The sequence below is a fragment of the Schistocerca piceifrons genome, chromosome 11 (assembly GCF_021461385.2).
Source record: "Schistocerca piceifrons isolate TAMUIC-IGC-003096 chromosome 11, iqSchPice1.1, whole genome shotgun sequence".
Taxonomy (NCBI): domain Eukaryota; kingdom Metazoa; phylum Arthropoda; class Insecta; order Orthoptera; family Acrididae; genus Schistocerca; species Schistocerca piceifrons.
Genome location: NC_060148.1, coordinates 171674081 through 171690526, shown reverse-complemented (window position 1 = coordinate 171690526; position 16446 = coordinate 171674081). Strand labels below are relative to the sequence as shown.

At 45.8% G+C, this 16446-nt stretch overlaps 1 protein-coding gene across 1 annotated transcript in view; it reads left to right on the top strand.

Annotated features, from left to right (window-relative positions):
- The window catches only part of LOC124719873 (GA-binding protein subunit beta-2-like), a 63840-nt gene extending 47946 nt beyond the window's left edge, over window positions 1–15894 (top strand). Inside the window, exon 2 of the mRNA XM_047245055.1 lies at window positions 15402–15894. Within this exon, the coding sequence (XP_047101011.1) occupies window positions 15402–15894 (493 nt within the window). The remainder of the gene's footprint in view (window positions 1–15401) is intronic.
- Window positions 15895–16446: the final 552 nt, after the last annotated feature.

Below are 16446 nucleotides of genomic sequence, written 5' to 3'. Positions count from 1 at the left end.
TTGGAGGGCGGGCATTCTCCGCACCATGCATACATGGGGCCTTCGCGGTCGCCTCCCTCTTTTTATTCGTTCCTTTTTAATGGATCGACAGTTCAGGGTACGTGTGAGTTCTGTCCTGTCCGACACCTTTCGCCAGGAGAATGGGGTGCCACAGGGCTCAGTTTTGAGCGTCGCTCTCTTCGCCATCGCGATCAATCCAATAACGGATTGCCTCCCAGCTGATGTATCAGGCTCCCTTTTCGTGGACGATTTTACCATCTATTGCAGCGCGCAGTGTACACGTGTCCTGGAGAGCTGTCTTCAGCGTTGTCTTGACCGTCTTTACTCCTGGAGTGTCGCCAATGGCTTCCGTTTTTCAGCCGAGAAGACGGTCTGTATTAACTTCTGGCGCTACAAAGAGTTTCTCCCACCGTCCTTACGACTCGGTCCCGTTGCTCTCCCAATCGTGGAGACAACCAAATTTTTAGGCCTTACATTTGACAGGAAACTTAGCTGGTCTCCACATGTGTCATATTTGGCCGCCCGTTGTACCCGTTCTTTAAATATCCTCCGTGTTCTCAGTGGTCTGTCGTGGGGAGCGGATCGAACCGTACTACTTCGTCTATATTGGTCGATCGTCCGCTCCAAGCTGGATTATGGGAGCTTCGTATACTCCTCTGCACGGCCATCCATCTTACGCCGCCTCAACTCCATACAACATCGGGGTTTACGACTTGCGATCGGAGCATTTTATACCAGTCCCGTAGAGAGTCTTCATGCTGACGCTGGCGAATTGCCACTCACCTACCGGCGCGATATAGTGCTTTGTCGGTATGCCTGTCGGCTACTGTCAATGCCCGACCATCCGTCTTATCGTTCTTTTTTTGACGACTCTCTTGACCGTCAATACGGGTTGTCTGTCTCTGCCCTGCTACCCCCTGGAGTTCGCTTTCGTCGCCTCCTTCAACACCTTAATTTTTCACTACCTGCAACCTTTCGAGTGGGCGAGAGCCGCACGCCACCTTGGCTCCAGGCTCAGGTCCGCGTTCACCTTGACCTCAGCTCGCTCCCAAAAGAGGTCACCCCCGGTTCAGTCTACCACTCCCGTTTTTTGGAACTTCGTTCGAAGTTCATCGACATGACTTTCATTTATACAGATGGCTCTAGGACCAATGACGGGGTCGGGTGTTCCTTTATTGTCGAGGCACAAAGTTTCAAATACCGGCTCCATGGCCATTGTTCGGTCTTCACAGCTGAGCTCTTTGCCCTCTACCAGGCTGTTCTTTACATCTGCCGCCACCGACATTCTGCTTATGTCATCTGCTCAGATTCCCTGAGCGCCATCCAGAGCCTCAGTGATCCGTACCCGGTTCACCCTTTCGTACACCGGATCCAACGCTCTCTTCAGCAGCTGGTGGACGTCGGTTCTCCAGTTAGCTTTATGTGGGTTCCTGGCCATGTCGGTATCCCTGGAAACGAAGCTGCAGATGCCGCGGCCAAGGCTGCGGTCCTCCAGTCTCGGACAGCTTCTTGTTGCGTCCCTTCGTCCGATTTTAGCAGGGTGATTTGTCGGCGCATCTTATCTCTGTGGCATGCCGATTGGGCTGCACTTACCGACAACAAGCTTCGGGCCTTAAAACCTCTTCCCGTGGCTTGGACGTCCTCCTCACGCCCTTCTCGGCGGGAGGAGGTCGTTTTAGCCCGGTTAAGAATTGGACACTGCCGGTTCAGCCATCGCCATCTGCTGACGGCTGCGCCGGCGCCGTTCTGCCTATGTGGGCACTTGCTGACGGTTAGACACATTTTAATGTCCTGTCCAGATCTTAACACACTGCGCCTCGATCTTAACCTGCCAAATACTTTCGATGCCATTTTAGCGGATGACCCACGAGCAGCTGCTCGTGTTCTTCGTTTTATCAATTTGACAAACCTCGCTAAGGACATTTGATGATGCTGTTTTTTAATCCTATGCCTGTCAGTCTGTCTTTTATCGTGTTTTCCCTTTTAGTTGTTGTGGTCAACTTGTGCCTCGCGGTGCATTCTTAGAGTAGTCAGGGCGCTAATGACCATTGAAGTTGTGCGCCCTAAAACCACAAAAAAAAAAAAAAAAAAAAAAAAAAAAAAAAAAAAAAAAAAAAAAAATTCCTCCTCGGAAGTTTGGAGTCGGCTTCGACGGTTCTCAGACGCGCCTAGTTTCTTCCCGGTCTCTGGGCTCATTGTCGTGCATGATACCTTAGTGGACCCCGTCGCAATTTCTAACTCATTGGGTCAGCACTTTGCTGAGATTTAGAGCTCTTCAAATTACCCACCAGCGTTTCTCCCGAAGAAACGTGCAGCGGAAGTGCGACATCTTGCTTTCTTCTCTCAATATCACGAAAGCTACAATACTGTTTTCTCCATGCGGGAACTCCAACATGCCCTCTCTTCTTCTCGCTCCTCTGCCCGAGGACCGGATGGTATCCATGTCCAAATGTTGCTGCATTTATCAACCCATAGTCTGCGATGTATGAAACAGGCGAAATACCCTCCGACTTCAAGAAGAATATAATAATTCCAATCCCAAAGTAAGCAGGTGTTGACAAACGTGAAAATTACCGAACTATCAGTTTAATAAGCCACAGCTGCAAAATACTAACACGAATTCTTTACAGACGAATGGAAAAACTAGTAGAAGCTGACCTCGGGGAAGATCAGTTTGGATTCCGTAGAAATGTTGGAACACGTGAGGCGATACTGACCTTACGACTTATCTTAGAAGAAAGATTAAGGAAAGGCAAACCTACGTTTCTAGCATTTGTAGACTTAGAGAAAGCTTTTGACAATGTTGACTGGAATACTCTCTTTCAAATTCTAAAGGTGGCAGGGGTAAAATACAGGGAGCGAAAGGCTATTTACAATTTGTACAGAAACCAGATGGCAGTTATAAGAGCCGAGGGACATGAAAGGGAAGCAGTGGTTAGGAAGGGAGTAAGACAGGGTTGTAGACTCTCCCCGATGTTATTCAATCTGTATATTGAGCAAGCAGTAAAGGAAACAAAAGAAAAATTCGGAGTAGGTATTAAAATCCATGGAGAAGAAATAAAAACTTTGAGGTTCGCCGATGACGTACTTCTGTCAGACACAGCAAAGGACTTGGAAGAGCAGTTAAACGGAATGGATGGTGTCTTGAAGGGAGGATATAAGATGAACATCAACAAAAGCAAAACGAGGATAATGGAATGTAGTCGAATTAAGTCGGGTGATGTTGAGGGTATTAGATTAGGAAATGAGACACTTAAAGTAGTAAAGGAGTTTTGCTATTTGGGGAGCAAAATAACTGATGATGGTCGAGGTAGAGAGGATATAAAATGTAGACTGGCAATGGCAAGGAAAGCGTTTCTGAAGAAGAGAAATTTGTTAACATCGAGTATAGATTTAAGTGTCAGGAAGTCTTTTCTGAAAGTATTTGTATGGAGTGTAGCCATGTATGGAAGTGAAACATGGACGGTAAATAGTTTGGACAAGAAGAGAATAGAAGCTTTCGAAATGTGGTGCTACAGAAGAATGCTGAAGATTAGATGGGTAGATCACATAACTAATGAGGAGGTACTGAATAGGATTGGGGAGAAGAGGAGTTTGTGGCACAACTTGACCAGAAGAAGGGATCGGTTGGTTGGACATGTTCTGAGGCATCAAGGGATCACCAATTTAGTATTGGAGGGCAGCGTGGAGGGTAAAAATCGTAGTGGGAAACCAAGAGATGTATACACTAAGCAGATTCAGAAGGATGTAGGTTGCAGTAGGTACTGGGAGATGAAGAAGCTTGCAAAGGATAGAGTATCATGGAGAGCTGCATCAAACCAGTCTCAGGACTGAAGACCACACCAACCAACCAGTCTGCGTTACCTCCTTCACCTTTATAATCGAAGTTGGACGGACAGTACTTTTCCCAGACGATGGCGGGAAGCTATCGTCGTTCCCGTTCCGAAACCTGGAAAGGACAAACATCTCCCCTCTAGCTATCGCCCCATTTCTCTCTCGAGTAGTGTCTGTAAGGTTTTGGAGCGTATGGTGAATTACCGTTTAGCTTGGTGGCTGGAATCCCGCAGTCTTTTAACACCTGCCCAATGCGGATTCCGAAAGCATCGTTCTGCAGTTGACCATCTTGTTGCTCTCTCCACTTACATCATGAACAATTTTCTCCGGAAACGCCAAACGGTAGCAATATTTTTTGATCTGGAGAGAGCATACGATACCTGTTGGGAGGACAGGCATACTCCGCACACTGTTGTCTTGGGGCTTTCGAGGCCGGCTGCCCCTTTCTCTTCGCGAATTTATGGCAGGGCGCACATTTAGGGTGCGGGTGAACACTACTCTCTCCCGTACCTTCTCCCAAGGAAACGGGGTACCCCAGGGCTCCGTGCTGAGTGTTGTACTGTTTGCCATCGCCATAAATCCAATTATGGATTGTCTCCTTCCTGATGTCTCGGGCTCCCTCTTTGTGGACGATTTTGCGATCTACTACAGCTCTCAACGGACAAGCCTTCTTGAACGTCTTCAAGGATGTCTCGATCTCTTCCACTCTTGGAGCATCGAAACCGGCTTCCGTTTTTCTCCCAGTAAGACCGTTTGTGTTAATTTTTGGCGACGAAAGGAGTTTCTTCCACCCTCCTTACATCTAGGACCTGTCAACCTTCCGTTTTCAGATGTCGCTAAATTCTTGGGTCTTATGTTTGACAGAAAACTGTGCTGGTCCTCCCACGTTTCCTATCTTTCGGCTCGCTGTCTGCGATCCCTCAACACCCTCTGTGTCCTGAATGTTACCTCCTGGTGAGCGGACCGAGTGGTCCTTCTCCGCCTCTATCGCGCCTTAGTGCACTCGAAATTGGACTATGGAAGCATAGTCTACTCCTCTGCTCGGCCGTCTATTCTTCGGCGTCTCGACTCTATCCACCACCGTGGATTACGTTTAGTGTCTGGAGCCTTTTACACCAGCCCTGTGGAAAGCCTTTATGCTGAGACTGCTGAACCTCTGCTGTCCAATCGGCGAGCAGTCCTTCTGAGTCGTTATGCTAGCCATCTGTCTTCTATGCCTGCTAATCCAGCCCATGACATTTTTTTCGACGCCTCCTTTGATGTAGGGTATGCAGGCCGCCCCTCCTCCATACTACCACCGGGAGTCCACTTCCGTTAACTGCTCCATTCTTTCCTTCCGCTTTCCTAAAAACTTCTTGACAACTTGGGGTACAGCACCACCATGGCTCCGTCCCCGGATCTGCCTGCTCAGAGACCTTTGTCGATTTCCCAAGGATGGTACCCCTTCACTTGTTTATCGTCGGGTATTTGCTGCCCTATGTGCACAAATGACGGACGCCACATTTATTTACACCGACGGCTCGAAAACATCGTTAGATGTAGGGAGTGCCTATATTGTTGGCGACACCCCAAATCACTTTCGGCTTCCCGACCAGTGTTCGGTTTATACTGCGGAGCTTTACGCTGTTCTCCAGGCTGTCCACTACATCCGCCGCCATCAGCGACTACAGTACGTAATCTGCTCAGATTCTCTCAGCTCTCTCCTCAGTCTCCAAGCTCTTTACCCTGTGCACCCTCTGGTCCACCGGATTCAGGACTGTCTGCGCTTGCTCCACCTGGGGGGGCGTCTCGGTGGCGTTCCTCTGGCTCCCGGGACACGCTGGTATCTGTGGGAATGAGGCGGCCGATATAGTGGCCAAGGCTGCAGTCTCTCTTCCTCGGCCAGCTATTCAGTCGATTCCCTTCACCGATCTACGGAGCGTTTTATGTCGCAGAGTTGTTCATTTATGGCACGCGCATTGGTCGACACTTCCCCATAATAAATTGCGGGACGTGAAAGCTCTTCCTTGTGCTTGGACCTCTTCCTGCCGAACGCGTCGTCGGGAGGAGATAATTTTAACTAGACTTCGGATAGGGCACTGTCTTTTTAGCCATCGACATCTTTTAAGCAGCGATCCTCCCCCACTCTGTCCCCACTGCTCTCAGCTGTGGACGGTAAGACACCTTTTAATTGAATGCCCCTATTTTAATCCGTTACGCTCCCGTCTACAGCTAACGCCTGATATATCGTCGATTTTAGCAGACGACACGCGCTCAGCCGACCGCGTTCTCCAGTTTATTAGCGCCAGTGAAATGACGTCAGTCATTTGAAGCTTTTTTTGGGGACAACCAACCCCTTTCTGTAGTGGATTTTTAAGCCTTCCTTCTGCTTTTAGTTTCTCAAATTTTATGACTTTCGTTCCCATTGCTGCTGGTTTCCATTTCCGGCTTTTTATTGTTTCCTAAGTCACGGACCGGGCGCTAATGACCATAGCAGTTTTGCGCCCCAAATCCAAACAAAAAAAAAAAAAAAAATTCTGTGTTCACTTTATCAAGTGTTTCCCTATCAACCGAGTCAAATGCATTTTTAAAATATAGAAATGTTACAACTATATCTTTGGACTTTGTAAATCTGTGATGAATTACGGACTGTAGGTTGAAAATGTGTTCTGAGCAAAATCTGCACTTTCTAAAACCACTGTAATACTCTACCAAATGGTTACCAAGTGTTGCTCCTTCCATGTTTAATAGTATTGTTGAGAATTTTCTTACACAATATATATTTTTTTAATCCGTGTTTCTGCTAATTCAGTTTTCGTAACACTGTTTGTGCGCACGAACCGCTGCGAAGCATTCCCTATTGTAATCTGTGGCACACTAAGAGAAGCAGGATGTGGCAGCGTTGTCAGCAGCTGCTCTCTTCCGTCAACAGATGTCGCCGAGGTTTCCGCCGTGTAGATTACTGCAGTACGTGTTTTGCTTTACTCGTTACGGAAATACAGATGGGACGGTCATGCCAGCTGAAAATTAGAGAGAACTGAAGTTTGCGTTTGGTCTCTTCAGACGAGCTGCACCTATCTGGCAAAAACCTTACATTTCGTGCGAGAAATAAGGTGACTGTAGGTGCTTTCAGAAAGTGCTTCATTGCCGCACCAACCGTATGTACAAGTTGCAAATGCTTGACCTCGCTCCCTGGTCTGCCTCAGGCTAGCGAGTCGCCACTGTTCCTGTGTTCTGCCGCCTCAGTTAAAGACGGGCGACAGATGCAAGAAGGAGCAGCTCCCATCATGTCGCGGATTATCGAGAGAGAGAGAGAGAGAGAAAACGCTGGAAGGTGGAAGATGAGAAAAAATCCCTCCAGGGTTTCCTTCAGGTGGCACCGAAGGTTCTGAAATTTTTTCAACAATTTTAACAGATCTGGACCCATTAAAAAATTATGCTAACAACTTAGCCTCACGGAGATATTTGATATCGTTAACCAGTTCGTCTCGGGTGTAGTCATCATCATCGATATTGAAATAGTTCACGTGGTAGTCGGTGCTCAAGTTTTCCTTCATTCTTTGGTTCAGATTTATCGAATTTGGATTGTACTCGAGCCTCGGCATTTCTTCTCTATTTGGGTGTCTGACTGTGATGCTTTTGCAAATTTCTTCTCTACACTCTGATGACACGGTAAGTGTAATCGCAGTAATCGTCAAATAATTTCGAGAGTAGGAACATGTTTCAAATTTTCATTTTTAGGGACAAGATGAGGTAGTAATTGATGTAAATTTTGAACGTGCTCTTCACCAAACCGTGTTTTCTAAGGGCAGACGTACACGGAAGACTTACTGTCACGCAACCATTTCGTCTTTGTTGCTTTATTGTTGCTTCTGCTTTCGAGAGCTCGCACGAGATGAGCAACTGTTTCCTGACAGGGATTGTTTTGAGACTGCAGTGGTTTGTGCTGTTATCATTCGACAAAGGACAAAACGGGAAAGGAATTACTGGATTCGCCAACTTAAGTCTGAAAGACTAAATGAAGGGAAAGTCACTTTAATATTTCAACAGCTAAGATGTTACCCAGAGAAATCCTTCAGTTCCGCACGAGTGTAACGTCACGTGACAAGCTAGTCGCGGTTCTGGGGCCTGCCATCGCCTACCGAAATACAAATGCGCGCCTCCTACCGAAATACAAATGCGACAGGTGATTCCACCCGAAGAGAGGCTCAGTGTTACGTTACGGTAGGTTGCATGAAATTACACATTTTTATTTAGCTTGATATTTATTAATTCCAGCAATCCAGTTAGTAACAGGAATCATTACATTTTGTATAAAAGATGTCCAAAGCAACTGATGGAAATGGCAGAAAATGAATGCAGGTATAAACACTGTTGCATGTAGTGACATCGTACATAGTTTCTGATCCATGTGGAGGCCCAGAAAAATTTGTCGGGTATGAGTTTACACTGTCTCAATCATGAGGAGTAGTAAGGATGGTTTAGGAGCTGTTTCCGGCAGTAGGTTAATTGTCAGACGTAGATGTTCCAGTAAACACACATGCAGGGGTGAAGAAGCTAGAACACCGAACGCCACGACTGAAACCGTCACATGTGTCATTTGGTACACACGTGATCTGTAAAAGTCTCATTACCTGAAGAACCTCAATTTGTGCATCAATCATTTGGTGTGTGGGTATTGGTTTCAGCGTAGCTACAAGAGACAATGCAAATTGTGTTGCAGGGTCTTCCATTGATGAAGCAGTTTCTTTCTTCTCTTGAAGTATATCGAGTAAAGTTTCTTCCTAACTTCTTCTTTGGATTGTAGAAGGTATGTGGAGATAGAACAATGGGTGGCCTTTGAAGGTTCGTGGTCTTTGAAGGTTCTGTTTCCTCAGGTTCCTCATTGCTTATTACTGTGTCAGCATTTCCACTTGCATCACGTAGTTCTACGGTTGGTAGAAGAAACAAGTTGATTTGTACTTTCACGCTTACCGTGGCTGCTTGTCCCGACTTGGCAAATTTTTGCTCACACAATTCTCTTGCAGAGCATGTCCTTCGATTTTTCCGTCTTTGTTGTACCAGTGTTCCTAGGAAACAGACAATAAATTGAAATGTTTGACATTGTTGTAGATGTTAATTTATTTTCGTGAAATATAAATGAAAACTATTATTCAGTTACATAACTTTTCAGGTATGCAGCGACTGGATCAAGTTTAAATGATCTTCCATACAAGTACTTTATTTGTGCTAGCACAGTCTGCAAAATAGTGAAAGCAACATCCACTGAAATATGAAATGTTTTGCTATGTGTGGTTATGCCAGAGAAATGTGAGGAAGAGTTGTTGGCTGAACAGTTCTATAAAAAAACCATTTCTGCAACAAGATACAGGTGGAAAACGTATTCGAATAATACAACTTCAAAGTTCTGGCTCGGATTTTTTTTAATTATAAAAAAATCTCTCCTGTGGTATTGATGGCATGGGTCGATGCTGAATACCAATTTGTTGGTTCGCCCTTCTGTCGGCGGCCGGAGCAACTGAAAAGTTGTCTCTGGGGAGTCGCTGTGTGTGTGTGCGCTCTTACATATGATTGTACAGACTCTGTGCAAAAGGCGAGACAGTTGCACGACAAAAGTCCTCCCTTGGGCGCCCGCCCTAATGGAAAGCAAGACTTCGTCAAACACCCAATCACTAAATTTAACAGTGAGAGGCATTGTTGAGTTTAGCACTAACATGTAGTCCGGTTTCATTGACAAAATTTGCCGCTTACAGCTACAGTACAATTTTTTTTTACTGTGAGGTATCTTTTTCTCTAACATTATCTTTCAAGGCGTGTCTAGAATTTGCATACTCGAGAACATAACATACATCACATACATTGTTGGCCTCGAACCAGAGAGCATTCTGTTCATCTAATCCTATAATCTCGCCAGTGGGTTATAAGACTTGGCTACTAAGGACGACATTTGTACAAAATTACAAATGCTAGCACGTAAATACAATAAATTGATATAAAACATACCTAGAGCTCGTATGCGAGTGTAAGATTCTTTCAGCAGATAGATACAACAATGTGCCGAATTGCGAGGACTATGAAATGCTGAAAGGCACACTTAAGATGTGATGTCTTGTTTCTTTCGTGACATAATGTAAGATCCTTAGTTCCACACGTAGGAACATGAGGGCCTCCTGCGTCATCGTAGCTGCGCAAGCGCGCTGACTCCTTCCACCTGGCGCTCTCTGTCAGCTGCTGAAACGAACCTCATATTTCTAACAGGTCGCGGGAAAATATTGAGAATGGTGGTTTCAAAAACGTACAGCGTAAATTTCCTTTTACGCAAGATGAACTATGTGCGAGAACGTACAATGAATTTATTGAATCACAGAGCGTTTGACTCTCATTTAAAAATCAACTCTTCGGTGACGAGCTATTTAGAGGAATTTAGAGTCCAGAAGATGAGACATTTGGGTCGTTACTAAAAGTTTTACAATCACGTTAGTGTGACGTGTATTAAAGTGTAAAACGCGCACAGATCATCAATATTGTATGTGCAGCCTTAGCTTCTCTTTCAGCTTATTAATCTTTGAGACCAATATTGTATGTGAACGCTGTGTTTATTAATTTAAACCATGAGCTTTTATTATTTGTGTCTTGGCGCTACTTAAGAGTGATGTTGCTATTGGCTGACTATATCGCGTGTCCTGTGCTGTCAATACCTGCCGAGATCACGTGACATGAGCTATGGCTGGCTTACAAAAGCTCTTCGCAATCTCGATTTCAATGCATCGGAAAGTAACATGCGGTGTTTGAGGGAATCCGAATGTATACCTCCATAATAGGAACATATGCACGACATCAAAGGTCTTGCAAAACGTTTTTTTTTCTTTCCGCGCTGAATTTAGTTTCCTAAAGTGCTGGGAATTCTACGTCGGTACAACAATCAAAGAAGTGATGAGTTTTACAGTGGGGAGGAAGAGTATATTGTCGCTTAACACGGAAAAAGTGTATTTTGACCCGGGAGAAAGTCTATTTTTAACCGAGAAGCCGAGGAAAAATGCGTGAATTTTTTTCCTTGTCCATGTACACGCCCTGTTAGGTTGTTGATGTACAGAACATGTAATGATAAGTCGATAGTTCTACAACTCTACAACCAGCAGTATATTTATAATGTGCAGCTGCTATTTTTATACGCAGGAGTGTCTGGATATTTTGTCCACCGACACACATTTTTTTCAAGATGTCGAGAGTCGGTATCAACATTTTAGTAAATATCGATCTATTGGATGCCACATTATTAAAAATACCCTGATGTAGCGCCGACTGCCGTTCCGCAGCCGAAGTCTGTCAATTGCGGCCGTGCGGCCATTAGAGAAGACGGCGGCAGCCCTTGCAGGCGAGTCAGCCGAGTACAGGGGGCAGCCCGGCCGACGCTAGGCCCTTCCTGCAGCTCGCGTGCGCCACGCCGCAGCCGCCTGCGTGTGCAGACACGGCTGTCGGCTCAGTCTAACATTCGACCTGGTCTCTCTTTGAAGGCACGCGTTTGCTTCCTGACGGTGAAACACCTGGTCTCAAGTCGAAATTAGAAACTAGTCGCAATTGTACGTAGACGGAATACACTTTATTTAAATACTTGGAGCACATACTGAAATGTGTTCGACAGTCGCCGACAGGCGGTAGGGGGCGTCGCTTGTGAGGGTCGCCTGCCCTGGCCGCCCTCTGCCCTGGACGCGGTACAGTGTGTCCGTCAAGTCGTGCGCCCTCTCCGCTCCACAGTGCTGTCCCGGCGACCCAGTCTGGCCACACAGCCTGGCGCCGCTCACTCCCAGCTCAGCGACTGCCCTGTCCACAAAAACACGACATTATGGAGTAAATTGCACTAACGCGGGAACAGGAATCAAATGTCAGCGTTCCCGTATCTCTCAGAAATATAAAAGCGGATTCCTGTTTGTCTGAATGCGTGTTCGTCTGCAACTTCATCCACAATTGGCGCATACATTCCGTCCGATACGGTTTTTAAACAACACATAGTGCAGCTGTACTGGAGAATTTAAGCCTTTCCTTTGATGCAGTCCGCTTAAACGCAACAATTCTTGCTACACGAGTAGTGCTCAAAAGTAACGGCGAACTCGCCATTTTGCTTTTTTTATAACTGAGATTCGCACGACTTTTTTGTCGTTGTGATGGTAAACGTGCGGGAAAAGTATGTGTACATCAGGAAAATGGGATATTTTGTCTGTTGTCACATCTTGGAAAAGTTATTGGTGTGTTAGTAGAATTGGCGATTATTTGTTTAATGTAAAATCGGATTATCGCGTTTGTATTAAATTTGGCTGTGCGAACGGAGTCAAATTCATCAACCTTTAGAGACATTACATTTTGCTTTTCGCGAATCTACTATCAATACGGGAAGTGTTTACGACTGGTGTAAATATTTCTTCGATGTCAACGGTTTGGTGCAGCACAAATTCCTGTCACACAGTGAAACGGTCAGCAAGCAGTAAAACCTACAAGCTCAACGCCAGCGGCATGACGCAATCCGAAAAAAGAAAAACCTCTATAGTCTGGGAGACGAGTCTTTGGTACTGACAGCTCGGTAGCGTCTTTCCGTTGCCTAGCGACCGCAGGCAGGCAGCCAGAGACTGAGCGGGTAGCAAGGGCCACGTTGCCGCCCTGAAACCCAGTCGCGCTCGCTCATGAAACTCACCAGTGTCTCTCGCGTGCAGGCGGTGCGGTCGTTCGTCGTTTGTCTGAAGTTGAATTCGCAGTTTATTTCGTTTTTGTTGTTTCTAGTGTTTCTTTGTTTATGTTTCGTTGTAAACAATGTCTAGTGCGGCGGGTAGCACCAGCCCAACACAAGAAGTGAAACGGAGGAAGAAAAGTGTGCTACACACCCAGGCCCGTGAATTCGTGTGCTCTGTGAGGCATTACTTTGAGAAAGAAAAGGACAAAGGTGGGCCCTTAATTCCTGTTGTTCAGGTTGTGAAGAGAACTGCAGCAGCATTGAAAATAAGTAAGAACACTGTTGTAAAGATAGGGAAAGAACAGTATAGTGTAGATTGTGACGAGAGTGGCACAACAAAGCTGCACACACCAGGAAAGAAGCGACAGAGAAATAAGCAGGTGACAGCTTTGGACGATTTTCAGAAAGACGCTATTCGTCGTCATATATACAGCTATTATAAGAGAAGGGAACATCCCACTCTATCTAAATTACTGGTGTCGCTTCAGAAAGACGATCTTTTTAAAGGGAGCAAATTTTCATTGCGTACAGTGTTGAAAGACATAGGCTTCAGCTATTCACTGTTTAACGGACTCAAAATATTAATGGAAAGGACAGATGTAGTTGCATGGCGGTGCAGATTTCTGCGTAGGATCATGGGTGTGGAATTCGAAAGTGGTTAGATGAAACTTGGGTCAATGCCAGCCATTCTTTACGTAGAGGCTGGAATGATGGAACGCCCGAGGGGATAATGGCAGTGCCTGTTGGCAAAGGAGGGCGTATTATTGTCTTACATGCAGGAACATCGAAAGGTTTTGTGCCAAACTGCTTGAAAATGTTTCGGTCAAAAAAGACAGGAGATTACCATGAAGAAATGAACAGTGTAGTATTTCAAGAGTGGTTCGAGACATCGCTTATGACGAATCTGACAAGTCCATCAGTGATTGTTATGGACAATGCGCCTTATCATTCCGTTGTTAACGATAAGGCACCAACCTTGGCAACAAAAAAAAGACGATATCATTCAGTGGTTGAACCGGCGAAAAGTACATTTCAGAGACGATTTAAGGAAGGCGAAACTGCTCGAAATTGTGGCACAAAAGAAACCCCAATTTCCAACATATGTAATTGACGAGATTGCTAAAAGGCACAGGTATGAAATCGTTCGGCTTCCTCCATACCACTGTCACTTCAATGCAATTGAAGGAGTGTGGGCGCAGATAAAAAATTACATTGCTGCTAACAATAAAAAATTCACGATCTCTGAAGTGGAAACTCTCCTTCCAGCAGCTATCAATAAAGTGACAAACGAGACGTGGGCTAAAATTGTAAACAGCACTGCAAGTGCCATCAGAGAGGCGGCCAAAACCGAAGGGGTTGTGGAAGAATGCATCGAAAATTTAATTATACATCTGGGAGAGAGCAGTGATAGTTGGAGTAGTGCTGAGGAAGACAATGTCAAATCAGATTCTGACAGTGATGTGAGTGGTGTTTTTCCATTACAGTAACTACAACGTACTCAGGAATGTAAGGAGGGAGTTTGCTATCGATCTACAACCAGATCATCATATTGTGAGTACTTCCTTCAGGTTATAGCTCTTAATACACTGACCAATTATTTTGTAACTTGTAGTAGAACAAATTAATAATGCTAATACTTAACAATGGAAACCAAAACTGCTAATGTTCAACAACTTGCGAAAATAGTTTTCATTTCAGTTGTGAAGTTTAACAAATAACTTTATTATGTTTCAGCATCTTAGATACTTGTACTAAATAGCTCTTATCAGTTTTCGAGTTAATATATTTCAAGCATCAACTTTAAATAAATTCACGCGTACCAATACGACTTGTATTTTGTCTCGCTTTTATTTCTGCTGCTAAAGAATGCGTGTAGCAGACAGGGCGCCGCGTGCTGTGAGCCACGTTCGGCAACAGCGCCGTCTGCCCGCCGGAACTGTCACTACCAATCACTCGTCTCGCGGACTATAGATTTGTGGCGGAACAGTTGATGATTTCTGCACTGCGATAACGCATCTGCTTAGAATTCGTTGCGTGTTCGTGAGTGTTTGGCTACAAACGATACTGTGGTGACGCCCTTGGCTGTACGATCACCCGATGTGAAATTTTGTTCCTAAAAATTACGACCAACCGTAAAGGGCTGTCTTTTTCATACACAGATGAGATTTGAAGTGCACCGCTGAGAGAACTACAGGGTATCATAACAAAACTTGCAGAATTGTTTGACACAGCGGAACAAACACTGGAATAAATGTATTCACGTATAGTGGAAAATATTTTGATGAAGACAACATTGGTATACAGTATACATAAACCCAGCAATGGATCCAATATTCACCGCTCTCGCTTTCACTAATATTGTCCGTGTGGCGACCTACGTTTTGTTAACAGACGAGGAAGTTGTATTTCTGTACTTACACATCTGATTACTTGCCTGTGTTTTCTTCTCGAGTCTCGGAAGGGATTGCTCCACACACAAGTAACCGTTAGAGGTGTGTTTCTCTTAAGCTCAAAGATTGGTTACCAACAGGATGCTGAGGTCACAGGAGGTGACTCCTCAGAGTGAATTAGGAGAAAAAGTTAAAACAGCTGGTAATGAGATGCAGTGCACCAATTTTTAACGGGAAGCGGCAGCAGATTTCGATAATGGGATACTGGTATGTGTCTGTCATACGCTGGTTGATCTGTATCCTAGAGGGAAGATTTCTAGATTTGTAACTCGTGGCTGGGCGGAAGTGTATTGAGGGCTGCTCGCAGTTTGGCGTCTGTGACGATTTCTTTCATTCGGTGTGTGTGTGTGTGTGTGTGTGTGTGTGTGTGTGTGTGTGTGTGTAGTAGAGTGAGAGAGTGTCGATGTTTTTTGCAGGAGCCTCTCTCAACAGGAGAGAGGGAGGAGGCTGATACAGGCGGCCAGGCAGGGCGCGGCGGAGCAGCTGCGCGAGTTGCTGGCGGCGGGGGCGGGCGTGGGGGCGAGGGAGTCTAGCATCAAGCGGACCGCCCTGCACGTGGCAGCACGCGGGGGTCACGTGGCGGCGGCCAGCTGCCTCGTCGGCGCCGGCGCGGAGGTCGACGCCAGGGACAGCTGTGAGCAGTGGACGCCCCTGCACTGGGCTGCATACAATGGCCACGCTGGTGTGGTGCGGCTGCTGGTCGGCGCCTCTGCTGACCCCAACACCAGGGCTCTGTGGGGGCGGACGCCGCTGCACTGGGCGGCACTGTGGGGCCACTCAGAGGCGGCGGCTGAGCTCCTGCTGGCGGGGGCGGACAGGGGGGCCCAGGATGGCAACGGCAGGACCCCCCTGGACCTCGCCAGGCAGAACAGAAAGCAGGAGCTGGTGGATATGCTGAGACAAGGCTGACGTACGGCATTCAGGAAGCACAATCAGTTACATCATATCTGTTGGTCTTTCAAATAAAGAACACAAAAATGAATCCTTTGTTCATTTATTTGTACACACCATTTTGTGCTGTGTATGACAACTCTGGTAACACTGTGACAACTGCAACGACAAGAGATACCTGTAAACTAACGTGAGGAGCCCTTCTTTTGACGATTTAGTCTGTAAAATACTACACGATCAGTTTTTGCAAAAGCTCAAAACAACAACTCAAACACTCCAGTATTAACAAACACCACTTGTCTTCCTCATGGTGTACAACATATGCAAGCAACTTACAAGAACACAGCCGACATCTATCATGACCGCCTGCATTTCAAAACTTCACCAATCAAACTCTTTTAAAGACACGAATGGCGCAATATTGTTGGTTGTCTACCACATCATGCAGCTGCATTAACGTTAGTTGTTCGAACCAGTCCACTGCATTACCCCATTACTGGAAACTACATGCTGGCAGCAAGTGTGGTGCTATGTTACACCAGCATAAACTGCACCATACTCAAATTACTG